This window comes from Gadus chalcogrammus, chromosome 7, assembly GCF_026213295.1.
Source record: "Gadus chalcogrammus isolate NIFS_2021 chromosome 7, NIFS_Gcha_1.0, whole genome shotgun sequence".
NCBI lineage: Eukaryota > Metazoa > Chordata > Actinopteri > Gadiformes > Gadidae > Gadus > Gadus chalcogrammus.
The window spans coordinates 27688310-27714727 of record NC_079418.1 but is presented as its reverse complement, the minus strand read 5'-3'; the positions used below and the strand labels follow the sequence as shown (position 1 = coordinate 27714727).

Here is a 26418-nt window from a genome sequence, read left to right as displayed (position 1 = left end):
CATGTGAACCATCACGATAAAATGAGACTATCTATCTATAACATAATATTTGGTGTGGAGAATATGTCAGCTTTCGGAATAAGAGTTCTAAAAGTAGAAAACAAATGTGGTTGTTTCAAAGTGTATTTTCAGTTTCACTGTTTCACTGTAGGCAAAAAAGCCAACCTGCAAACCAACAGAAACACACGAATACCCTTTATTTCCCACTGCGCTGACAAATGGCAAAGTGCACTGAGTTTAGATTCTGCAAGGCCCTATCTCATGTTTGCCAACATGGTTGGTTGTATAATATAATATCGACACTGCATAATGGCTTTATTAGAACATGATGCTATTTTAAAAGCAATGAAGGGTTGATAAGGTGGAAGCTTGAATATCACCTGTACGGTAGCGTTGCCTTTATCTAATGGCACAACAAGTCACCAGAGAGTGACTCAAATGTAGGGGACAGAGCAGACAGAACACTCCCTGTCTGTAATTTATATCAGTTATTCTTCTGCATGTTTGATATTACCTCTTTACACTTCTTGCCATGGTAAACAATATTTTGGATTATCTAAGAAAATATCTTGAAGGGAAAGTGCTGTATGTATGAGACTGTTCTTAGGTCGGTTATCAGGTGCATGTGGCTGTTGAGGTAGTCTCACAGGTCAGACTTTAGATCCATATCTAAAGTCTAATGGCAGACCAGCCTTAAACTGGGTCAACAGGGCGTTTCACTTACTTTCGCCCCATAATTATTCTGACCAAGCATTATGCTGGATCTGTCAGAGCGTAATTGGCTAACACAAACTCAGCCAGCAGTAGTAAAAAGGAAAAAAGACACATTGTCCACTACCAGTGAATGAGTTTATGAAATGTGATTACACAGTTTTTCACTGTCTACTTTTTTAAACACACAGAACCCTCACACACACACACACACACACACACACACACACACACACACACACACACACACACACACACACACACACACACACACACACACACACACAGAAACAGACCCTCATTATCAAAGCTGTAGGCTCCAAGTTACCCCAAACACTGTGTGTGTGTGTGTGTGTGTGTGTGTGTGTGTGTGTGTGTGTGTGTGTGTGTGTGTGTGTGTGTGTGTGTGTGTGTGTGTGTGTGTGTGTGTGTGTGTGTGTGTGTCTATGTGTGAGACTGGGGGGGGGGATTATGAAACATTGTCCACTACCAGTGAATGAATTTATGAAAGTGATTTCAGTGTCTCCTTTTAACGCACGCACGCACGCACCCACGCACACACACACACACACACACACACACACACACACACACACACACACACACACACACACACACACACACACACACACACACACACACACACACACACACACACACACACACACACACCCTCATTATCAACGCTGTAGGCCCCACCGGGGTGTTGTCAGGGAGATCCTGAGTAGCAGGAGTAAGAAGCGCCATTCAAAGATTTCTTTACCTGGAAACTTAACTCCGGGCCTTCCACCACACAGCTCCAGACTATCTGAATAATGTCTGTCTGAGGCACCAGCGCTGGAGGCTGCACCACTACAACTTCTTCCTGGTGAGCCAGGCAGTTAAGATAACATGGGAACAGGCAGGTCTCCAGGTACACACACACACACACACACAGACATACATATGCAAACATGCACGCACACACACACATACATGCAAGCACACATACACGCACACACATACATCCACACGTACAAAGTTACGCATGCACACACACATGCACACACACACACACACACACATGCAAGCGCACACACACACACACGCACGCACGCATGCAGACACACACAGTGTTATAAATGAGCACGCCCAGTCGTCGACGCACCGAAAGACACACACACACTCACATGTACTCAAACATGGCACACATGTAGACACACACACACACACACACACACACACACACACACACACACACACACACACACACACACACACACACACACACACACACACACACACACACACACACACACACACACACACACACATTCCTACTACACATTCAACTCAGACTACAATACAATACAATTAGCAGACACTATAGGGGGCATTCAAAAAACATGCTTGATACACGGACATACACTTTGATACGCAGAACTCCAGCTATGCAGAAGCCTAGTAGCCACAGAAACACACAAGGTTGGAGGGGCTTCAAAAGTCAAACTATTCACTGCGCTGTGTCTATCGGATGATGGCCAGAATCTGTCAGAATCTGTCTCGCCCTGGCACAACGCAAAATATTTGTAGATCAGCAAAGAGGAAGCCCACCAGTTACCCCAAGTCTACCTGGACTCCAGCTTAGACAGTGTTTCCCACCGCCTCCCTCTGCCTCCTGTAGACGCCCGAGCCCGCCCCATCCTAGAATAGACCAATAAATCTTGTTATCTTTGCTGTTTTTAGGGTTTGAAACACAAACACACACACACACACACACACACACACACACACACACGCACACACACACGCACACGCACACACACACACACACACACACACAAAAACAAATATTCCAGTGGGCAGGACGCCCCCACACTTATGATATACGTCCCTCACAGATAGACTATGAGTAAATTGTATGGTTGTGTAACGTATGTTTGATCTAAATGGGAATCCAAGCCCAGTCAATGATCTGGGAGGGTGTTGAAAGGAAGAGGGGGTTATGGGTAATTACTAACCGTGGCTGGGCCAGGCTGGGTGGGGTAGGGCTTGGTCACATCACACACACAGAGAATCATTAGTGGATTTAGCATATGAAGAGCGTATGCTATTTGGATTAAGTGCACACTTACTTTGGGGTGGATTCAGATGTTTACAACACAGACGTACAAAGTCTGTACCAACGGCCCATAATAGTTATACCATTTTATGGTAGAAACAAATAAATCATTAACTCAATAGGTTGTGGTTGGCTATGAGACATTTTTATAGTATTTTCCTTTTACTAACCACCTTTCCTATTTCTTATCGAATGCTATTATTTACTGTTTAAAAGGTTGGTCTACACAACCCCCTTGCAATGGTAAAATGAGTTTAGACCTGTCTTATATTACTAAAGAACAAAGACTTGAGTGTAATTAATATTGAATGAGGCTAATGTTAGAGTGGGCTATCAGCCCTTGTTTGCTGTGTATTGTGTTTGTTCTGCTGCAAATTTCATTCTAGAATTAGCAACTGTTGCTAAGGAAGCCTGGCAACCAGTGATTGTTTACCCTGGTCTAAGTTGGCGTAACCATTCTCATTGCTTGCTCAGCAAAGTAATAGAGTACAGCAGCAGCCCATGGCAGGGACAGACCGAAGACAGAGGGTTTGGCTCTTCCTGCAGGTCACTATTCAGCATTCTCTTCAGTCTACTGTGAGTAGTGGTTGTTTATTTTGGCCCCACTCTTGGACACAATATAAGGAATGGCTGAGCACTTTTTGAATGGACGTCGGCTGTGTGTCTGGCTGTGTCGGTTTTGGTGTCTGTAGAACTGCGGTCAAAGTTCACTGCCTTCCAACCGATTTGAAGCATTACTTCTTAAACCTATTTTCTATTTATTGTTTTTTCTCAAGAGCACTAAAAGAGTAAATGAACGTGTTGCTATGCAAAACAACTTCCGTAACAATTTGCCAGCAGTTCATCATCAGAATATTTATAGAAAACGTTCAAGACAGTGCCGGTTGTTTTGTGTTGTTGGTGGCGGCCTTTCTCAAGTAGAACAACAGCATGAATAAAAGAAAACACAGGGTGTGCTTGTTTTACACTGCAGGGGCTCCCCAGCGCACCCTGACTCCTCCCACCAACCACCTGCAGACCACGAGGTCACCTGACACCTGTGGAGGGTGGGCCCTGATGAAAATAAAAATCCATCAATAATTTGCGCGTGGCCAAGGGGTCAAGCGACCGTGATGTCATCAGAGACTTGCATGGAGCCAAGCCGTGGTGAGGAGGGGGAGGAGGAGGAGGAGGAGGAGGAAGGGGAGGAGTCTGGGGGAGACACACAAGGAGGAACTGTCCCTGAGAACGAGAGGCTACAGGACGATGAAGGCTCTGCGGAGAGGAGTAGCCAATCACTGAGACAAAGCTGGGATGGAGCGCTAGGTGGGTGTGTGTGTGTGTTTGTGTTGGAGTGTGTGTGTGGGTGTATGAGTGAGTGAGTGAGTGAGTGAGTGAGTGAGTGAGTGAGTGAGTGAGTGAGTGAGTGAGTGAGGGAGTGAGGGAGCAAATGAGTGTGTGTGTGTGTGCGTGTGTGTCTGTGTCTATGTACACAATAATTCCGTTGCCTTAAAACCTGACTTGTCTCTTGGCTGAAAAAATAAGTCCCTGAAGTCAGAGATTCTCTGGATATCTCAAGCAAATGCTTTCAGTGTTTTATGATTTAGCTTATGAAGTTTGTGAAGTCAAGGCCTCGGTACGGAAACGATGTGTTTGATAATACCTAAGGAGAGCTCCCCTGCCCTGGTGTTTATCTGATGTGTCTGTGGTTAAATGGAGCAGGTGGCTACATGCTGGCATCAAACAGCGACAGGAAGTCCTGCCCCAGGAGGGAGAGGAGGGTCAGGACCCTGGAGCCCCGGGGGTCTAGAGGGCCCTTCTACTACATCGGAGGAGCCAACGGGGCCAAGATGTACGAAAATATACTCAGCAAAAAATAAACGTTTAGCGAACAAAGCGTTTATCAAAAAAAGAATCGTTTCGTGTAAATCATGAAAGATGTTCAAGTATGACCACCTTTGTGTGCGTTGAGCATTTATTCGATATCAGAATGAAAGCGATTTCCTATTTTGTACAATTCAACCAAAAATAATCAACATAAATTACACTTTGGAAGTACCCATGTGGTGTAATGCAAGGCCTTCCTCGTCTTGTGTGAAAGCAGCGTGAGCCGGTACTGTGAAGACAAGGGCTGGCAGCGCATTCACGACCAGCACAGGACAGACTACAAGCTCAAGTGGTGTGAGATCAAGTCACGAGCCAACTACCACCACTTCAGAGAAGGTACTGCTACTTCCGCTGTGTCACTGTAACTATAGCTTTGATTATGTTTTGTAATGAACAACCAATGACTCTTTTCTGTTCCCACACAGAAGGATGGTTCTAGAATTATATCAGATGCATATTATACATATATTATTAGAAATACATACATGGTGGTGGTATCCAATGTTATTTTGATTAATCATAACGAATTTGCATTTAAATAGTGCATTGCAGGGCACTCAAACCAAATTACATCAGTGAGTGCTGTTGTGGTTGTATTACACCCAGGGCACCAGCTTCTGTACCAGATCCCCAACAACACGGTTCTGACCTCCAAGATCGGACTACTCAGCAGCCTGCGGGCGTTTGAGCGCGTCTCCACCAAAGTCAACTTTCAGGGACTCAGGTATGAGCTAGTCACTGCTCAATACAATAGTGACTCAAGAACTCAGGTATAACTGGACTTAGGACTCAGCTACAAATTGGCCACTACTCAGTAAAATAGTGACTCCAAGACTTCGGTATAAGCTGGTCACTATTCACTATGATAGTTTCCTAATCACTCAGCTCACTTATCACTATCAGCAAACAATAAGCTGACTTTCTTTGCCCATTAATAATCATAACACTCACTTTGAATTAGCATTGAATGACTCCTTGTAGCTCTTCATGTTGGTTATGCGGATTTCCTGTTTGAGTCTATAATATTTCTGTGTTGATTATAAAATGGAGTAAATATGTGCTTGAGTTTAAATGACATTTTTCAAATTCAAAATTTGTGGAACTTCTTACCAAATCCTTGGATTAAAACAAGCTTGTGCGTGTGCTCTGCCCAAGAGGCCAATGCTCCAAGCGAGAGTTTCTCATGTTCACTGTGGGCTCCTTAGCGGGCCCTTGGCACGCACGATGGTGTGTACAGCACGCAGCCCACAGGCCACGTATCTAACCACAAGGGCGTCGCCTATTCCCGATGATCTCTGCAGGAGGCTGAAGATGGAGCAATTCTTCCCTGACACGTTTCGCCTGGACCTGAGCGAGGAGAGGGAGGCGTTCTTTGCTCAGCAGAACGGTAAAGAGAACCGGAAAACATGCTGAACCCGGCGAACCACGACGCCGCCTGAACCGGGTTTCACTCGTGGTTCATGTCAAAGGTCAAATCAAAATCAGATCAAAGTTGATTGATCTTCTGTAGCAGAGAGATGTATTACCGTACAGAGAAATGCTTCGTCAAATGTCAAAAGGAGGAAAGAGAGAAGGGATAGAGAGATACGAGCACACAAGTTAGCACTTTAATAAATAAATAAACGGAAGAACAGAATAAAATATGAATTGTGTAAAAAGTGCAATAGATGGATGTTTGATAAAAAAAAAATTACAATGGGAGGAGGATTTATAATCCAAACCGCTTGTGTAAATTATTCAACAGTGAACCTAGGTGTCTGCAATCATTAAGATTGCAGACGTTGGAAAAATACCGTTCTCCAGTTCCCTTGAGGACATGATACAATCATCCGGAGGCCATGGGGTTGCCATAGAGACAGATTTGCAGAGGGCAGAGCCACGCACGCACGCACACAGAGACACACAAGGAAGTGTTTCACCGTAGAGGCCAGCAGTCCAAGCACAACACGACTCTTCAGACAGGCGTGTGTATATCCTGGTATACCGTGTTCCAACTGAACAGCGGGCCAAGAAATCCTCCGAGTTCTGCTACACAATGGATCTGTGATGCATGATTATTCGGTTATTTTCCCCAAAGGATTCATTTCATGAGTGTGCAGCTGAGCATGGTACAAACAAAGGAATGGAGGCTTAAGCAGCAGAAGAGCGGGAGAAGGTGTCATGAGCCCAAAGGCACTGGCAGTAACTCAGGTTGTCTGGAAACCAGAAGGTTGCTGGTTCGATCCCCGACTCCTCTTAGCAACATGGTTGAGGTGTCCCCGAGAAAGACGACTAACCTTAACCTTCTCCCGTCCCTACAAGCTTGGCTGTTGCCTTGAGTGAATGAATGTGTGTTTGAATGGGTGAATGCGAGACTCATTTCATAGCAGTGAGTGGCCTCAGGCCAGATACACCCGGTATTTGTATTTCTTAGGTTGTATATATATATATATATATATATATATATATAATTCTTAATATTTGTGTATGTATATCTGGAGTTCGTGACAAAAATAGCTTCCCCCTGGGATTATTAAGGGATTTATCTATCTATCTATCTATCTATCTATCTATCTATCTATCTATCTATCTATCTATCTATCTATCTATCTATTAAATGCGGTCCATTTCTTCTGGTTGCCAGGTGTGAAGGATGGACATCAGGGGGCATGCGTGTGGATCTGCAAGCCCACCGGGATGAACCAGGGGAAGGGGATCTTCCTCCTAAAGACCCCGGAAGACGTGGCCGGCCTCCGGCTGAGGCTGCAGCAGCAGCAGAGCAGCAAGAGCAACCGGGGGAGGGCAAACATCCGGTCCCCACAGGCACACATCGCTCAACGGTAAGGGCAGCCCATGTGTTCCCTGAGGGGCTCCTATAGGATCCTTATACCCCCATGGTATATATAGGCTTACAGAGCAATGCTTACATGGAAAATCATATTTTACAATTATTAAGTGGACACATATAGACACTAAAACGTTCTACACTGATCATTTATTTGGCTTTTTCTTTTCTTTTTTTATATTTGTTTATTACCTGCAGCACTTTAAGATGGGTGCCATTGATAGGCTTATTTTACGTTGAATGTGTCAGTATTTACTACTGTCCAGCGAAAATGATGACATGAGTCAGCTTTGTTGGAAACCGCGGACTGAGATTTGGTTCTTACAGGTACGTCAACAACCCGTTACTGCTGGAGGGAAGGAAGTTCGATGTGCGGTCCTACCTCCTCATCGCCTGCACGGATCCGTACATCGTCTTCTTTCGCCATGGTTACGCTCGATTGACCTGTGACCCCTATGACCCGAGATCCAACAATCTCACAGCCCACCTGACCAATCAGGTAAAACCTTCTTGGAGGCCACTTCCACTTCCAGGGCTTCTGGCGTGCTGTCCGTTCTGTTTCGCGGACAAATTGAAACCATTGGGAAATGTTCAGTGGGAATCTCACCTAAAATAATTACAAAAGTAATTTCCCGACCAACATTTTGCTACATTTATGGTTTCCACGCTGCTATTCCTCCTGTCTCTTGCGCCCCCTGCTGTCTGTCCACAGTACATGCAGAAGAAGAACCCGATGTACAGCGTGCTGAAGGAGGACACCGTGTGGTCCATGGAGAAATTAAACGACTACGTCAACGACACATACAGCGTTGCTAAGGGTCTGCCGAGGGATTGGATAACGGGCGACTTCACTGTAAGCCTCGAGGGGCTCATTATGATTTTAATGATTGTTGTTGTGCAAGGGTCGGTTTAAAATAGGGATTAGGATGACCTCATTTATTCAAGAAGGTAGATATGTTATCTCTATCTTTTGTTTGAAATAGTATGGTATGTTAAAGTCATTTGCTCCAAATGAAAATATCACAATTTCTTACCAAAGGACTATAAAAAAGATTAGAAAATAAACCACAATTTTAACCAACCTGTTTCTGTGATATTGATCTGTCTCTTGGGTTCTCTCTGTGCCAGAGCTCCATGAAGCAGATCATGTTCCAGTGCTTCCTGGCAGTTAAATCCAAGTTGGACCGCAAATTAGGCCTGTTTGACCTGCTCGGTTGTGACTTCCTCATTGACGAAGAGTTTAAGGTGCGTAGGTTTCCATTTCCCCTATGACGCCTACAACTACCCAGGGCACAGTTTTTCGTGGGAACGCTAAAGACATGTTCCCAATAAAACCAGTCAGGCCACATTTTGTTAGAACGTTCATAATAAAAGTAGTCCTCTTGCACAGCGATACCACAGGTCTCCTGCGGTCGCTCTTTGTGGAACCCTTCATTGGATTGCGGACCCAATCTTGTCTTGTTGTCCTGGCAGCCAAACCATAAACATAAAACCAAACCCTAACCCCAGAATATGGAAGCTTTGGTGCAACCCTCCCTCGGGCCTGATGTCTCCGGTGTGTTGGGTCCTAGGTGTGGCTGTTGGAGATGAACTGTAACCCCGCACTGACGACCAACTGTGGGGTCCTGCAGGACGTGGTTCCCAGCATGCTGGGGGAGACGCTGGGTGGGCATCACCCATTAACACAGTGCAGTGAATTACAGTTTGGAACATCATAGAGGGTTTGAAGGCGTTTGAGGCTTTCCTCGCTCTACCCAAAATCGCACTACCTAAAAACTCTCTCAAAATGATTATGATTCAAACACAATTATTTTTTTAATCAAAATACCTATTAATAGTTTGCTGTGTGACAAAATGACTCAATTGACTGATTGAATAATAGGCTGCATTTTTTTGCTTTTCCTGCCCAGACATCACTCTGGAGATCTTCAGTAAGCGTCTGTGTGGACAGGAGATCCTCCCGCTGATCAGCCAGAGGCACTTTGTCCTGCTGTACAGCTCCCCAGAGCCCCTGACCCGGGCTTCAGGCCCTGGGGGTAGGAGAAGAACCCCGGGCGGAGTCCAACCGAGCAGTACATCCAAACAGAACGCCACCACCACTGCCACCACCACCACCAACACCACCCCAGCCATCCCCAACACAACCGCCCCAACCGCCACCAAGAGGCACGACCCCGCAGCCCCACGGAGACGCAGTCTGGGGAACACGAACAGAGTGAGGACCTCCTGCGTCTCTGGGACAGAATCGGAGGATGTCGGCAACCTGGATACTTCAAAGTCAAAGTCAAATCTCCCGGAGACGTCGTCTCCCTCTTCGACCGCTCGCCACGTCCCGTCCCCCAATGACCCGTGCCCAATGATGGCACTCGAGGTGAACACGCTGTCATTTCCACCGCAAGAGCTCACCGCCGCCTCCGGCCGGACAGAAACACTCTCCACGCACGTCTGCGGCCTTCCGCTCAAGTCCTCCCATTCCCGGGTTGAACTGAGGCTGAACAAATGTTTATGGCCGCCGCCGGAGTATTACATCGCGGGGAAGAAGCGTAGGCCCAAGAGAGCGAACTTGGCGTCACTGCCGACAACGAGAGAGCTCGGTGAAGGGGCCGGTGGTTCAAAGGAGGAGAGGCCCGGGGGTGCACTGTCTAGCAGCAGCTTCAGGGCCCAACAAACCATACCCTCCCCACATCCCGGACGTCCCGTGTGGACAGGAAGTCAGGAGAAGGGGAACGAGGCCAGCGCGGGTGGCGGGAACACAGGTGGCTGTCTTCCCAATGGGAACAAGAAGGGGGAGCTGCGATTTTGGATATGCAAATAGGGACGTTACGGCCCAAGAGACGTCTTTTGCTATTTTTCTTTTGATTATTTTACTTTTCCGATCAGCCCTATAAGAGATACGGGCTATGTTTCGTAGAAAGAAAAAGTTGTGCCCTGTCGTACTCAGCAAATAATCAGCTCGTACAGCTAAGACGTTACAACAAAAATCCGATTGTGTCTGAATCCGATACAATTTGTCGTGATGACTACATCATACTACTACAAAAATTATCTTGTGCCCATTGTTTCAGATTCAGAAATCTATTTCTATCTACTCTCGAGTTGATCACCGGGAAAAGCATGGAGCAGATGTGTTGTCTAGGCAGTAACTAACCGCGAGGGACAATCCACAGAGGGCAATACATCAGCACGCTGGCAGAGGCCTTTGTGGTTGTGGTTTGTTGGTATGGGGCCTTGCCAATAGCTTCCATATATTTCCTTGTTAACTGTCAACACCCCCCGCCCTCATGTTTAAACACTGTTGATGCTATTAAACCCTTAAACAACTCAACGCGACGGATCATGTGTTTCCTATTTTGAGGTTATGGTGTCCCGTGTGTACATGCGAGTGTGGGCGGTACTTTCAGCAATTAACAAGTGGCTTGACGCACATTGGTCTCCTCGGCCATAATGTGACCTGATTGGTCCGTGTGACACGTCAGTGCGTTGTGTTCGGGTCCCGACGGCTCTCCTCATTCGGGGGGAATGAAGGAGGAAGGAAGCGGACAGCGCACACCATGTGCTGTCGCCGCAAAGTTGCTAGTCTGCCCGCCGGTCCTCCTCCGACGCTCTGATGCTGACGCCACTGTTTTGAGAAGAGGCGCTTTTTGGGTGATTTGGTGCAAGATGGCTTAGTAGCCGCAACCGCCAACTGGGGCTACTGCCTCCCTACAATCTCCTCAGACTGAATGTCCTCTTAGGGGGGGGGGTGGTCTCTCAAAAACCCTCCCGCCTTCCCACTCTGCCTACCCCTGGTAGCTTCTTCCCTCCCGCTCCTCCCCTCCCCCGCTTTCCCGCTCTCCCTACCCCTCCCTCCTCCCCTCCCTCCCCCCTCTCCCCCTTCCCTCCTCTCTCTCCTCATCCCTCTCCCTCCCTCCTTCCCCTCCTCCCTCCCCCTGTCCCCCCCCCTCCCCTCCCCTCCCTCCCTCCCTCCTCCCTCTCCTCATCCCTCTCCCTCCCTCCTTCCCCTCCTCCCTCCCCTTGTCCCCTCCCTCCCTCTCTCCCTCCTCCCCTGCCTCTGACCTGATCCGTTTGGTGGGGGTTTTGGAGAGCCAGCCACCGAGAGAGGGGCAGTACTGGGGCAGAGGGCTGGGGCAGATGGTGCTCAGTCTGTGGACGAGGGACTGAGGAGGAGGGCAGGAGACGAGACACCCAGGGGTGCAGACAGACTCTCCAGGCATGGGGTGCTGCAGTATGACCCAGAGGAATACGGCAGGCATCGACGAGGTGGGACCAGACGAGATAGAACTCCTGGAACTCACTGGGGAATACTCAGGGTAAGGAAAACCACTGGTACAGCTATGGGCCTGTTGGGAACACCTGTTGGACTGTGGGATCTCTTTGAGTTGAATGGAAATGGATGGCTTTAATACAACAAAGAGATAATGTCGATGAAGGTGAATAAGGAACTGACTGTTTGAGAGAAGGAGGAAGTGGAAAGATTGAGCAGTAGTTTGTAGCAAAATATATGCACACACACACAGATACAAACACACACACAAACACAAACACAAACACACACACACACACACACACACATATAAACAGACACACACAGATAGACACGCACTCTTCTAAAGACAAGTTCACATGTCCTGCAGCTGAATTTGAACTGTGCATAAATGTGCTTTCCAGCCAATGCAAACTTAATGTGGGCCTATCTTTAGCAACACTTTAAGACAGCACTACAGTCCCTGTAAAATGACTTATAGGGGTACTGTTCACTGGCAACCCGACTGCACAATAGTGTGTTGGTAAAACGAATAGGGGTCCCATTGAGGCAACATGAACTGTGGGAACCTACTCATGCAGCAATGACGTGATTAGGAGATTATGATAAGACAGTCAGGGGATGAGGAAGGGGGCCCGGATTTATTGTGGGACTCATCATAAACACACACAGATTATCAGGAACTTAAAACAACGGCAGATGTGGCCGTCACTGCGACCGATGTAAGACGACTTGCGTGGTTTATACATACACACACACACACACACTGACACATACACACACAAACAGACCAACACCACACCACACCAAACTACCCACACACCCACACACACCGACCGACACCATACCACACCAGACACACACACACAGTGCGCACAAACAGTGCGCACACACAGTGCGCACACACACACACACACACACACACACACACACACACACACACACACACACACACACACACACACACACACACACACACACACACACACACACACACACACACACACACACACGCAGACCACCACCACCACCACATGGACTAGGCCAGAAGCTGCTGGTCAGCAGCTATGGGGTCAGATCAATACGCTTGAAGGGGTCAGATTTGTCTGGCGCGCCGGCCCTGGTAATCTGATTATGTCTGGTCTAAACGCTGTATGGGAGAACTACATTGGGGTAATAGAGCACACGAGAAGAAATAAGACATAATGTTGAGTTATTACATGATGTGTGTGTGTAGGGCTTTTTTGCTTTGACATGATGGGCTTAAAAAGACATAAACAAACGTTTGAACTGCTCAGGCTCTGGAACGTTGGAGGACCCCGACTTCAGCTGGTGGAGAGCGGGAAACATGAGCCCCCACCACGTGAACCCCCAGTACCCCACCAGGAACAGCAGGTCAGCTGGGTGGTGTGTCTGTGTGTGTGTGTGTGTGTGTGTGTGTGTGTGTGTGTGTGTGTGTGTGTGTGTGTGTGTGTGTGTGTGTGTGTGTGTGTGTGTGTGTGTGTGTGTGTGTGTGTGTGTGTGTGTGTGTGTGTGTGTGTAAGAGAGAGAGAATATTGTAAATCCAAACAAAAGAGAGGGACACTTTATTGCATGAAACAAAAATGTTTCATGTAATACATCAAAATACAAAATTCAGACTTGTATCTTTAAGAAACCTTAATAATAATTTTCAATCTCGTTGACGCAGACTCTATTTTTATTCTTTCCATGACAAGTTTGGCAAACAAAAGGAAACATTGTATGTGAGCTTTATTTAGTCAGACCATCAGTCCTCTCAAGTATTTTACCAAAGCTATTTTGGTTGACATTGCAAAGTAAATGTAATACACTGATAATCAGCATTCCTACAAGCTAAACTTAAGCTCACATCCTTAAACTTGTAAACCGCCTTCTCTTAATGCCTGCCATAAACTCTGAGAAACTGGACCGGAAAGGCAATAAGGATGGACATCTAGTTGCTTCCAGGAAATCCAATAACTTCATGGTTTGAAGGATGAATAAATTATGAACTATAAACTATGCTGTTCATGGTGATACAATCCTTTGGTCAACCCCTCTCTGTGTTTTTTTTTTTATTCATTTCTTTATGTATGTGTGCCCCGTAACTAAATGTACATGTCAAGTGAATCCTGCTAAGCAAAAAGTTGTGGGTCAAATTTTGGCTGACAATAACAGATGTGTTCTGATTTGTCTCAAGGTCGATTTAGAATTAGAAATACAAGACAAGATATATTTCAAATTACTTGTTTCTCTTATGAGCTATAGTAAAGCAAAGGAATTACATTTGCTGACATGGTACAGTACAAACTACCAGATCCACCTGCCATGTTTTTGTTTATGGCTTAAGTAGGTTTAGAGAAGACCTGTCAGTCAGACCGATGAAGTGACTTGTATGTATAAAAAGAATAGTGCGTGTGCTTAACCTGGCCACTAGATGGTGTTGTGGGGGAGGACCCGAGACGAGTTACACCACAGAATATATTCCCATCAGCCAATCAAGGACTGGGAGGGCCAGCCGGCGCAAACATACGGAGAGATCGCCTACTCGTCTTTGGTGACACTGTATGACACTTGCACACAGGTAGGCATCGCACGCCAACTGTTAATACACACATGAATTGAATGATGAGTGCTGCGAAAATTACATTACAAACAGATACGCACGCACATACACACGCACTCACACACGCACACGCACACGCACACGCACACGCACACACGCACACACATCCAGGAAATGTCTATTCTCTCATTTTGATTACCTAGGCAGCACACTTATTTCTGGTGCAAGATGCCTGTGGAAATAATGTGTAGAGTTTGCAGGATCAGGTACAAATCAAATACAAAAAAATAGAAGACATTAAATCAAGTGAAAATGTTTCTCCTTGGCTCAACTCATGGTCGGTTCATGGTCAGTTTACTTTACATTTGCCATCTCTTGAGGTGATGTAGGCCTTACCACCCATCGCGTTTTCTACATAATTCAAGGCCAATGTGTTTCTTCATGTTTTCAAAGTTTTTTTTATGTTCACCTCTTGGTTTTACTTGAATTTGTGCCCAATCCTCTCTCCTTCTTATTTCCATTTTCTCCAATAGGAGAGGAGCGAACACTTCCTGGTGTTGTTCTCGTTTCACTTGTTGATCCTGTCAGTGGATCACTTCCAGCAGGACTTCGTATATGAGGTTTATATTTCTCTTTATCCCATTTAATACAGTAGTGTTTACCTATCAGAAATGATCATACATTTGAACAAATATACATTGTGCCATAATAATTTCTGGCGGACAAAGGTGATGGCCCAATTGACAGAAGACAAACCAAACAATATATATGAGTTGCCTGTCTATTTAGTAACCAGGAGAACTCAATATAGGCTTCTGTTCACGGTGGAAACCAACCGAACCAAACTGAATGTGTTCTCCCGTCCCCTTGCAGGGAATCCTGCCACTATCTGGCCTGACCTTCCGACCTCTCTCCTGGGATTCTGACACCTCACACTCATTGGATGGCTTTGAAGTCAGCAGTAAGTCCTCGCTAGACCAACAGCCTAAATACGGCATTATATCTAATCACACTTAGTTTTAGTTTGTTTCTAGTTTTTGTTTTATTGTTTGAGCTCTACTTTGTAGCCCTTTACAGCACAATCAGATCACTTGAATGGAAAGCGTCTTATAAATAAAAATGGTATTGTTCATTGTGAACAACTGCAAATTCATGATGTATAATCCAACCATGGTTCAAGCCCATTCAAAACTTGCGTTGTGTTTTTCCTTTGTACCTTCAGGTCCGATGGTTGACTCCAAGGTGTTCATCTGCCCCAGCGCTGTGGAGGTAGGAACCTGGATGGACCACCTAGAGTCCACGCCAAGACCCCTGCCCCCCGCCCAGGGCCCGCTGTCCTACCTGGTAACACCACATGTCACGTTAGGACGATTTACAGATCAGTCGATTCAGAGAATAGTGGATTAAAATCGAATCATATTGTGATAATCGATTCATTGTTTGAGTCTATTGAAATAAAAAACATTTGCTGCTTATGCTTGCGGTTTGGTTCAGGGGATCATTGTAAAAGGAATTGTTTCATTTTGCTTGGTCACTTATTGTAGAACATTCAAGGCATCACTTTTGAATTTGAACTATTATTGATGACGTTTAATAGACTGAAAAAAATACAGCAAGCAGGCTCTGTCCACAGGTGATGCAGCCACATTGTTCCTCTTCACGTCTTTCCTACAGTTGCCCTGTGATGAGCATTGGAAAAGAGAGAAGTTGAAGAAGTTCTTACTGCAAACGGTGATCCGCGGCTGGGAGGGAAGCCCCATCCAACGCATGGGGGAGCCAGCGTTCATATCCATCGTCCGCATCATGAACACACACAGACAGGTAATAACAGATGTCTATATTATGAATACACATATACAGGTAACCACAGATGTCTATATTATGAATACATAGACAGGTAATAACACATGTCTATATTATGAACACACAGAGAGGTAACAACAGATGTCTATATTATGAACACACAGAGAGGTAACAACAGATGTCTATATTATGAACACACAGACAGGTAACAATAAGTCTATATTATGAACACACACAGAGAGGTCACCGCACATTTCTACATTATGAATACTCAAAGATAGGTAACTATTCCTATCACATCGGATATTGCATGATAAATCCAATTCAAGTCAACATTTAGAGGTTTTAAAGGGCCAAACCATAGCATTACATGATTTATATGACTATTTATACAGGTATTCGTAATCAATGTATTGAGAACCGCTTGGGTTCCGAGTGCATTGTCATTGAGTGGCTGTTGTTAAATACAGGTGAATGGTTGGTTAAGAGACAGACCTAGGAAAAGACAAGCCAGACTTCTCCATGTGATTGCATGACTCAAGCTGACTCTGACTAAAGCGTCTCTTTGGCCTCGCAGGGCGTCGCAGAGAGGCTTATGGTTCTCTACCCACAAGACGTGCTGCTACTGTCGGTGGACAACAACAGGATCTCCATTACATATGAGGTAACATGGGATCAGCAGTCCTACTGTGTTCTAGCAGAACTTCTGGGGGGAGGCGGGACAGAGACTGGGCCGGAAATGAAAAATTGCAAGGGGCGGAGTTACACCTTGTTTCCTGTTTCACTACGGATATTTTCTACCGAAAAGAAACTTTAAACTTGAAGGCATGTTTTATACGTTGGCCAGTCTGACACGGTGTTGATTTGAAACCTTTATATACACTTTCTTACAGTTTACCACTACTGGCCAGGTTTACGTTTGCAATTACACGCTTATAGATCCCCGCCTTTAGAACATGATCGGTCGAAACAAATATGAAGTGTGAGAGAAAGTGAAATGCCCTGTTTACCCAGATCTGAGCTGGTCTGCCTTTAGATATGAATCAAAAGTCTGATTTGCTAGACTACATATGAGCAAGTTTGAAAGGTACACTACAATGCACAACAGTACTAAAATATACTTGCTATCATTTGATTTTGATTGTGTTTTCTGACCAGGACATTTACCAAAAGCCCAAAACAATCGTGTTCACCATCCAAAGACAAATGCCATCTGAAACAATTTCAGCCACTCAGACCTATTCATCAACAACCCAGAGATGTGTGCAGTAGACAACCCTGAACACGTCTCTCTCCACAGGGTAGGGTGGCCAGACGAACCGTCCAAGTGGTGGATCGCTCCGTCATCACCGGGCGCCTGGAGTTTGAGTTGAGAGGTAACCTCAACTGTGTTCTGAATCAGAAATAGATGAATCGCCATTTAAGTTTACCAGCACACATTATTCTGGTATGTTGCTGGGAATAATAGAGAAAGTCGAATACAGTTGAAAATAATACACAGAAACAAAACACAACTCAATAAGTATTGAGTCAGGATTCTGAAAGTAATACATACTTAATACAATTTACATTTTAAAATCGAAGATGCACGCAAACAGCTACAACACGGTCTGAACAACAACAGGTTGACCTCTTAAGTTCAGACATACTACCACAGACACACAGCTTTAGAACGTTTGCACAAGTTAGCCGACATGTCGGCCCCACGAGAAACCTTCTCCGACAGCAGCCACCCACCGATCACAGGCCCGGCCCACCGGCCTGATGTGGCTTTGTGATTGGCTGGCTGGTTGGTTGGTGTTCGTTAGGGCAGTGTGCTAGCACCTGAAAAGGCAGAGCGAGGCGGAAGGTGTGAGATGAGATGATGATTTGCTGTTGGTGTTGCAGGGGACCTGGTGGAGCCCTTGCAGATGTCGTGCACGTGTCTCCAGGACCTCAACACCTGGCTCTTCCACCTAAAACCGGTATGGCAGCGTTCCTAATACTTTGTTTGAAAGGCTGAATCGCTCGTCCATCTCACCAATGGAGCCAATCAATTTAGCGGTTAAACCTTAATTTATGTATTTTTTTGCCAATGTCTGTTATTCTAAGCGTTTGATCACTTGAGAAGTGGGTAGACCTACCCCACCCTATGGTAAACTTGCAATGTACATTGCGTTAAAAAATCCCATCCAACACTTGCCCCTGCATTCTTGAAATTATTTTATTGCTTCTGTTTTACTTTGTCAAGAATTGAATTGGTGAGCCTACCAGAGTTCATTACAACAGTACCCTTTATATCGTGAGTATCTATGACCTGCATTCTGATCCCACCCAGCCAAAGAAGGCCAGCCCAGAGTGGGGGACGCACCACTACAAGGGCCCTCTTCCATCGCTGCCCAAGCTCCCGAGACACGAGAAGAAATGTCAAGACGTGATGATCAAGACTGACCACCGCTGTCATCACCCAAGAGGAAACCCTGTGGACAACAGTATGCACAACAGCCGCGTGTTCTAGCTGTCTCTGTAGAAAGAAGCTCACTCCAAACCCCGTTGGGTCAGTGGAGAAACTCTCAGGAACTCTGTTGTAAGGGACCTATTTCACCTAGCGGCCATATTGGTTAGTTGGGTAGTTATTTGGAGACCATGACAACTCAATGCGTTGTTTCTACTTCTGCATTCCATTTCCCCACCAGATTCCCCATTGAGTTGTCATGGTTTCCCCCCCAAGATTCTAGAGTGAAGGTTTACGGGTTTTTACAGCTAGTCAAGATGGCTGCTAGGTGAAGGGTCCGTCTAACAAGGTGAAGAATGCCATTTTCTATATGAGGAGATACATTAAACGTACGACTTTTCTCATGTTTAGAGAAAGAGACAATAATCATATTCTATATTTCTATAAGTGTTTACACAAAATCTAGATGGAGCAATTTTTAGCCTTTAGTATTTCAGAACAAAAGTCTAAAATTAGTTTGTCATTTTTTTTATCCATTGAATGTGTGTTCAAGGGACCAATCATACCAAACACAAAATAAAGAGAAAATACTTTTGTTTATTTCATCAAGATTTACAGTGTTTTGCAATAAAGTACAAAGACAGTGTATGATAAATGTAATTGTTATTGATTTTGTATTAAAATGTATGCTGATATAAATAACCATCAAAAAAGTTATGGAGGCAATTTTCTCTTCTTTATACATTTGGCGTAGTAGTAAGTAGGCTACATCTAAAGGATGTAAACTCCAGTTCTCCATAGATATGTACCAGCTATTGGAGTATAAATATACATGCTGCAAAAGCAAAAACATTAAATTAGAACAAACAGCTTATAGGTAGGGAATGGATTTATAAACATGTGCCGTTGGAATATAGCTTTCATACTAATCATGATTAGTGAAACGTTCAGAACAATACGTCCAAAAGCATCCAACTTGGGACCACCTGGGTTTAGAGAATTAACTTGGGTGAATCGCCAGGAATAATTTGTTCGGAGACTTGCAGGCCAGAGCGCTTCAGTGCTTTGTGTGGTCTAAAAATGATTGATTGAAGTAATCTAGGACAATCAGAATGATGGGGATCACCCACAGTTGAGAATCTTTGCAGCATGTGAGGACACATTTGACTGATTCATGGGACTCGTCAAGAGTGGTGCTTCCTGTTGCCATATTGCTGTGCGATATTACAAAAACAAATGCAGTGCAGATCACTTAAGTTAAAGTATTTTTTTTACTTTTATCCTTTTATTTTGGCCAATCTTAAAAATTGATGTTTTTTACACAGAATGCTCTGAATCTAATTTCTCTGAGACGAAATGCAATCATTGCCAGCATGAACAAAAGATATCGAAGAGCCTTCAACAGAAGGCTGGCTATAGTGTCTTGTAATATGTGGACTAGAGCAAGTCAAAAAACGGTGTCATAATTATTCTTGTATCGGAGTTCATTCACAGCCAGTGTGCAAGAAAAAGAAGTCTAATTAGAGCTACACAAATCACGAGAACCCAACTGCAAAGATAGAAAAAATATCTTGGCTTGGTTTTAGCACCCGCATTTGACATCAGGGTCTCCTATCTACAGTGTAGTAAAACAGCCATCAGACGACCGCCTGCTGCAGCGGCTCCGAGGCCTACAGCCGCCATCTTCCTCACCGTGGTGGCCCCCCCCGGGCCAACACTCCGCCGTCCCCCTACTGACCCCCCTGCAGTTTCTGCGTGACACACTTGATGCGGATGTTCTCCCGGAGGTTGCGGAGGCGTGCGCTGCGGCTTGTGATTTCCTCCACGTACGTTTTGGGGAACCAGCCCCGTTCCCCGTCCGAGAGGCGGATGCCCTCCACCCAGCCTGGGGAGGAACCGGTAGCCCACACACCATGGGATGTTAGGCCTAGCACTCAGTTCTTTTTTTTAAGTTGAATTTTTAAAATTCGTTAGCCTCATAGCAAAGTTGCCTTAGTCAAATTTGAAGGTTCATCTTGTATTTAGCGTAAAAAATAACTTAGGCAGATAGTGATTATGGAATGTAAAAAGCACTCTGATTGGCTTAGGATATAGCCAATGAGGCAGAGTGAATCAGCAGCATTAGAAGAGTAGAGTTAGGTTAGTTATCACAATTTGGCCAAAATACGACTTAGGCAATTATGCTATAGGCTAACAATTTTACATTTTGACCAAAAACAAATGTAAATTAAAAAAACGTAAGAAGTTTAAAAATCCTAACTTTTTGTTCAATATGCATTTGTTTTATGGCACCATAAAGTCAACTGCTAATGCCTCTCACCGTCACTTGTGATGTTCTTGGCCTGGAGCACGTCGGCCTTCTCCAGAGTCAGCTCATCATGCTCCTGGCCCTGGTAGCTCCTGATGCACTGAACCTGGGACAGATCTGCAGGGGGGGGGGAGACAGCCGGGGTGTTTATGGACATAGGGAGGGTTATATCCCGGGCCCATGATGACGCTGAGACACCCACTGACCTTCATTCTCACAGGCCTGCTCGATGTCCTCCAGGGGATGGGATGGGAACATGGCTGTGATCCACCTCTGCTTCCCGCTCCTGGGGTCACATGAGAGCGACAAGAGAGAGCCACTGTGTTTAGATTCGGACAGGAACCGTGGTCAATAATGGCGATGCAAACTTGAAAACGATATAGCTATAACTGTAGCTACAGCTCAGGCCACTAGGGGCTGCTAATAGACACAACAATTATCTAGTTTCAAATGAATGAGCGTGTTTAATTATTGCGGCCATTTTGGAGGAATTGGTTTGGGTTCTTCCTCTCTGCACAGGTGAGCTTCGGGATTAAGACTGCAATGATGAATCACCTTCAGAGATGACCAATTCGCCAAGTTAGGACCTTTGAGAAGCTCTCAAAACGTTTTTTCTCTCTCAAAACATCGTGTCACGATGAGTTGTTAAAGCTGTCGTATCAACAGCAGGGGTCAAAGAGAGGTTAATGCCCAATCCCATTTCCACCCCTTACCCCTTCCCCCTTGTTTTGAAGGGGGAAGCGGAAGGGGGGAGGGGGAAGGGTAAGGGGTAGAAATGGGATTGGGTCTAAAACTTACTCAGTGTGAGCCTTGAGCAGGATCTGGTGCTTGGGCTGCTGCCCCCCACACAGCTGCAGGTGGAAGATGAAGCCCGAGATGCCTTGCAGCTTCTGGCTGAGGTCCTTCACTTTCAGCTCTCCTATCTTGGCGTGCACAAACACCACAAACTTCCACGTGCTGCGGAGAGGTGAGCAGAGGACATGGGGGAGCTGTGACACGCAGTGAAACACCAGCAGCGTGTGTGTGACGAGGATCATGTTGAGTGGAGTCAGACCGGGTCCACGTAACTCTGTCACTGCATCCATCCTCTTTGTTACTCACTTGTTATTGCATCAAGTTATCATAGTTATTTTCTTAACAGGACAATGTGCCTCTTAACAAAATGAACCAATAAACGAATACATAAATTGATTAATAAATAAGTACATGAATAAATACATTAAGTAATTCATTAAATATAATAAATAAAATGAAAATAATTGATGCATTAAGAAAACCCTGATGTATTTATAATAATACAAATAACAGATGCATTTTGGAGAAAAAAATCAAACTGAACTTATCTAAACGCTACTCTCTCTCTCTATCTGTGTCTCTGTACTCACTCCTTCCGTCTGGAGAGCAGCAGACAGTCGTTGAAGAGGTGGAGGTACACAGGCTTGGTGGGCAGCTTCAGCTTGGAGCCGGAGATGCTCATGGTCTGGGTGTCCACCTCCAGCAGCTCCCCGTGCTTCACCAGCCAGCGGGACTGGGAGATGAGTGGGAAGATCTGGCCGGAGGGGCACAGCATGCCACGGTTAGGAGGGTGGAAGCCCCACTCATCAACGCATGTCTGCACAGGCGGTGACGCGGAGGAGAAACCAAGACGATACTGCGAAAATCAAAACATTGCAAACCTTGCTCTCGAAATGGATTTTCTTGTTGAGGTGAATGAGTTCTTCCATCCGTTTCATCGACTGCACACTGCAATTGCACTCCTTTATGATCTTCGGAATAAGAAAAAAAAAGATTTTTGTAAATAACATAGCAGATAGTAAATATATACTATGCTATCCTTGTGTGTCCAGTGATGGCTAAAGCTTTCTTGAATGATGATTATGATCATTATCATGATTACGTCTGTGGCTACCTTTTTCAGCTCGTTGAAAGCTTTTGTGGCCGTGTCCTCGTCTCTAGAACCCGGAGTCGTCCTCTTTAAAATATTCTGTAAAAATATGTTGTACATAAAAAGAAAAAATGATTTTTTTTTCTAAAGTTTTGTATTTATGTATAAAACTTTTAGAAAACAAAATTGAAATAAACAAATGCATATAAAAAATATATAATATACATTTATATATATGTTTTGTTTTTTTTGTTTTGTTTTAAATATATATATCATCTTTGACATTCCATCCATCTTGTTAATCATCAAGCCTTTACCTCCTAAGGAGAAAAGGGTTAAAAAAAATCCTGGACCTGAACCCAAAATGTTTAGCTAGTACAAGCACGGCCTGGATCAGATCTCAGCGTCACATAATGAGAGTCAAGTGCTGACTCGAAGGCAGCGCTGGAGGTTCACTCGCTGGCTCCTGCGTACCTCCACCAGCATCTTGAGCCGTGTGATCCTCTGGAAGGGCAGGATCAGGAAGGAGGTGAGGGGGAGTCTCTGGCACACCGAGTCCTCCTCCAAGCGGGCCAGGATTCCCGGGAAGCGAGCGTTATCCAGCCTGGGGGACGAAGCCAGAGAAGATTTTAATCTGAGACACGAGATGTTATGTATTGATTATAGATTGATTGATTATAGATTAAAGATAATTAGAGAATTTATAGAATCCATACTTGTGGTAATCTTGTTTCACTATTGGGGTACTCTGGTCATTTTTCATAAAACAATGACATAAACATGCACCACGTATAATCTGCATTTTTATGGTAATGATCTCTCTTATTTTCCCCTGGTGTACAAAAAGCGCTTCATAAATTAAACAGATTCAAAATTCGACACCTTCAACATCTTGTTGTTATGTCATGTGACAACACTTATCCTCCTCTGTAGATGAATGATGGACTCTATATTTACCAGCCTTTTAGGAGTATAATTAAATAGTGTCTGGGTGGCCTGTGATCGCTTTTGAAACCTGTCCTGGTAGACCCAATGATACTGTAAAAACACAAAACACACCCTCACTCCTTGCAAACAACTTGAGCGCGAGACAGACCTTCTCTGAGATAACATTGATATCGGCTTTATCGGCGGGAGTGTGTATGTATCCAGTGTCTTTATGAGCCACGACCGGGTGTTGTCACGGTGCACGTGATGCCCAGCTTACAGCAGCCGCTGGTACGTCTGCTCCTGGTAGGCCTGGTTGGTGACGTACGGGAGGTAGACCCTCCGCAGGGCCGGGCAGTGGTCGAAGACGATGTCACACACGTCGAAGCGCAGGATGTCCTGCTCCAGACGCCGCTCCAGGGCCTGAAGGAACCTAGGCACGGGAGGAAGAACACGGTACGGATATAGATCGCTCAGGATGCGTGGGAACTGCTGCTGGAGGAGGGGGTGGACTGGGGAAAGAACGGGCGCACCTTTGTTGGTAAAGGGTGTTTGTAGTACACGCATTTGAGAACAAGTAGAATATGTTTAAGGTGCTGTAGGTCAGATTAGAGAGTTGTACAGAAGAAAAGAGCAGAAGAGAGCAAGAAAATAAACATTGCACCCTTCACCTCTACAGGTATTCTCAGCACGCATTTCACTAACTAATAGCTGACGGATGGCATTTGTAACAAATAATAACCAAAATATAGTAATTCAATCTTATCGACAGCTCCTTCAATGGTCATGAAATGCTTAAATCCCAGGCATCCTCTGTGAATACGCAAAGCTGAGGGGGAGCCCGCAATGTCCTACACGTCGGCGCCACCTTGTTCACTTCACCTCTCACTGACATCTTTGACTTCCGGGAGCTTGGAGAAGAGCCACTGCTTGTCCTGGGCCCCCAGGCACTCGGCCAGCTCCGGGGACATCATGAAGTGGTCCACCGCGATGCTAAGGCTGCGGATGTACGAGGCCTCAGACGTCACCAGCTCAAACTTGGCCTGGTTTCAAAATTAAGCAAAAGAGTATTGGGTTTTTTAATAAAGATTAAGTTCTTATGTTCAGGTTCTAGTTGTGAGAGAGGACGAATACACTGTTCCCTCCTGTGAATCCAAATTTGAAGTAATATTCAATCTACCTTTTAGGAATTAATGCATGAACATATTCTGGCCATCCTTGGGCTACAATGAAATTGAATAAAACGAAACCTGGATTCATTCTTGAGCGTCCGTCCTTTACCTCTTGTAGTTTCCTCTCCTCGTTGCTGAAGTTGTCCAGCTGCCCGCTGGTGCGGACGTCGGGGATGTCCTGCCACAGGGCGAAGGCAGAGCCCCGCGACGAGCGGAAGGAGCTGGAGGGAGACAGGTTGGAGGGAGACGGGCAGCCGTCCGACCCCTCTCCCTTCAGCCCCTCCTCGTCGGTGCCGGGCTCCTTCCCCTGCTGCCTCTGGATCTCCCGGTTGATGGCCACGTCGCTGTACTCCTGGTACAGAATCGCTGGAGGGTCGAGGGATGACGACAAACAGACAAGGAAAAGCGATGGTCAGGAACTGAAGATTAGGACGCTGGAAGGGAGTGTTTGGACTTGAGTGTAATCACTTGAAACGTACAGCTCGGAAGAAAACGCGACAAGCGCTTTGAGCTGGCCACCGTAGAGGTTGTGCTGAAGTCCTCCTCGATGGATTTCTTTCGCATCCTGTTGGGAATAGTTGTGCTGGAGGGGAAAATACAAAATCAGAAGAACCGTTTGAAAATATCCACGCCATGATTCTTTACGATTTGTTTTTCAACAGATTTGCCCACATGACCCTACCCGAGCTTTGTACTCCATCGCTGCAGCAGCATGCTGGTGTCGACGTTGGCCTGGGACGGTGGGGGGCCCACAGGGCTCTGTGGAGCACTGTCGCTGGAGCCTCCCGGGCAACGCTGCCTTACGGTACACTTAGCTGGGAACAGGCCGACAGACAGGGTGAGGGCAGCCGGGCAAGTGGCAAAAGGTTTCTATCGACTCCCACCTCATTCTCTAAAAGCTTTTAAGCGATTTTCTATTCTCCTTGCACCATTACTGACATCAAAATGACTTTGATAGCGACTGACATATCTGAATTAAAAGAGCAACGGAAAACATTACTTATAACGGAGGGACAGCGTCAATCCCTGCCCAGGTACAGTCCGTTTTGGATTAATGAAAATGACACAGTAATACTAAATGAGTGAGTTGAATGATAATGGGTTACTTGGCAAGTTTTGTACCTGCATTCTGGGGCTTTAGAGTTATGTCACCTAATTTGACTTCCTGCCCTCCCAACAGCTACTTACAGTCGGGTTGGGGGACGAGGCAGCTGGAGCTCTGTCTGTCCCTGGAGGCTACCCGAGCAGACAGTGATTTCCCCAGCTTCAGGGCGAAAGAGTTCTTCCTCTGGGACAGCTGAAGTCTGGAGATCAGCTCCGACGCTGAGAAGCGCCGGTGCTCGTGATCCACCTGACGTGTCTGTGGTAAAGAGTTCCGCCCTGTGGAGTTCAAAGGGTCCACCGGCCCACAGCTCTCCAGAGACCCCGGCTCTACGTCCTCCGTGATGTGAAGGGGCTCTTCCAGCATATCGAACGCGTCCGAGCCATCGGAGTGGCAGAGGTCCACTGCAGCCTCGAGCAGAGGAGGGCAGTTTCCCGTCTCCAGAGGAGAGCATT

The 26418-nt window shown here is 45.7% G+C and overlaps 3 protein-coding genes across 4 annotated transcripts in view; 2 read left to right on the top strand and 1 right to left on the bottom strand.

Moving 5' to 3' along the window:
* The first annotated feature begins 4065 nt into the window (after positions 1 to 4065).
* On the top strand, positions 4066 to 10317 carry ttll10 (tubulin tyrosine ligase-like family, member 10). The gene is made up of 11 exons (XM_056594872.1): positions 4066 to 4117; positions 4514 to 4643; positions 4896 to 5014; positions 5285 to 5402; positions 5980 to 6065; positions 7302 to 7497; positions 7830 to 8001; positions 8215 to 8355; positions 8631 to 8747; positions 9074 to 9167; positions 9413 to 10317. The coding sequence occupies exons 2-11, from the start codon at positions 4522 to 4524 to the stop codon at positions 10315 to 10317; spliced, it is 2070 nt and encodes a 689-aa protein (XP_056450847.1). The 5' UTR covers positions 4066 to 4117; positions 4514 to 4521.
* Positions 10318 to 11662: 1345 nt separating this feature from the next.
* On the top strand, positions 11663 to 19276 carry LOC130386627 (pleckstrin homology domain-containing family N member 1). Its single transcript, XM_056595643.1, has 11 exons — positions 11663 to 11812; positions 13065 to 13161; positions 14204 to 14350; positions 14866 to 14952; positions 15206 to 15293; positions 15555 to 15676; positions 16007 to 16153; positions 16713 to 16799; positions 17436 to 17511; positions 18023 to 18099; positions 18453 to 19276. The coding sequence occupies exons 1-11, from the start codon at positions 11715 to 11717 to the stop codon at positions 18630 to 18632; spliced, it is 1206 nt and encodes a 401-aa protein (XP_056451618.1). The 5' UTR covers positions 11663 to 11714; the 3' UTR covers positions 18633 to 19276.
* The window catches only part of arhgef19 (Rho guanine nucleotide exchange factor (GEF) 19), a 17908-nt gene continuing 10535 nt past the window's right edge, over positions 19046 to 26418 (bottom strand). For both annotated transcript variants that reach the window (XM_056595641.1, XM_056595642.1), the window contains exons 3-16: positions 26050 to 26418; positions 25544 to 25676; positions 25341 to 25444; positions 24971 to 25227; positions 24572 to 24732; positions 23970 to 24122; positions 23237 to 23366; positions 22787 to 22861; positions 22554 to 22643; positions 22263 to 22426; positions 21676 to 21834; positions 21084 to 21163; positions 20890 to 20994; positions 19046 to 20454 (exon numbers count right to left, since the gene is read on the bottom strand). The exon at positions 26050 to 26418 is cut by the window's right edge and continues 120 nt beyond it. In XM_056595641.1, the coding sequence (XP_056451616.1) occupies positions 20300 to 20454; positions 20890 to 20994; positions 21084 to 21163; positions 21676 to 21834; positions 22263 to 22426; positions 22554 to 22643; positions 22787 to 22861; positions 23237 to 23366; positions 23970 to 24122; positions 24572 to 24732; positions 24971 to 25227; positions 25341 to 25444; positions 25544 to 25676; positions 26050 to 26418 (2135 nt within the window). In that variant the 3' untranslated portion in view covers positions 19046 to 20299. The remainder of the gene's footprint in view (positions 20455 to 20889; positions 20995 to 21083; positions 21164 to 21675; positions 21835 to 22262; positions 22427 to 22553; positions 22644 to 22786; positions 22862 to 23236; positions 23367 to 23969; positions 24123 to 24571; positions 24733 to 24970; positions 25228 to 25340; positions 25445 to 25543; positions 25677 to 26049) is intronic.

Excerpts from the sequence above, each read along its gene's own strand:
- LOC130386627 (XM_056595643.1), top strand. The coding sequence starts at position 11,715 with ATGGGGTGCTGCAGTATGACCCAGAGGAATACGGCAGGCATCGACGAG. Across the intron at positions 11,813-13,064 it reads CTCACTGGGGAATACTCAGG|GCTCTGGAACGTTGGAGGAC; the intron begins GTAAGGAAAACC and ends TGAACTGCTCAG. Across the intron at positions 14,953-15,205 it reads AGCAGGACTTCGTATATGAG|GGAATCCTGCCACTATCTGG; the intron begins GTTTATATTTCT and ends GTCCCCTTGCAG.
- ttll10 (XM_056594872.1), top strand. The coding sequence starts at position 4,522 with ATGCTGGCATCAAACAGCGACAGGAAGTCCTGCCCCAGGAGGGAGAGG. Across the intron at positions 4,644-4,895 it reads GGAGCCAACGGGGCCAAGAT|CGTGAGCCGGTACTGTGAAG; the intron begins GTACGAAAATAT and ends GTGTGAAAGCAG. Across the intron at positions 5,403-5,979 it reads GTCAACTTTCAGGGACTCAG|GAGGCTGAAGATGGAGCAAT; the intron begins GTATGAGCTAGT and ends TGATCTCTGCAG.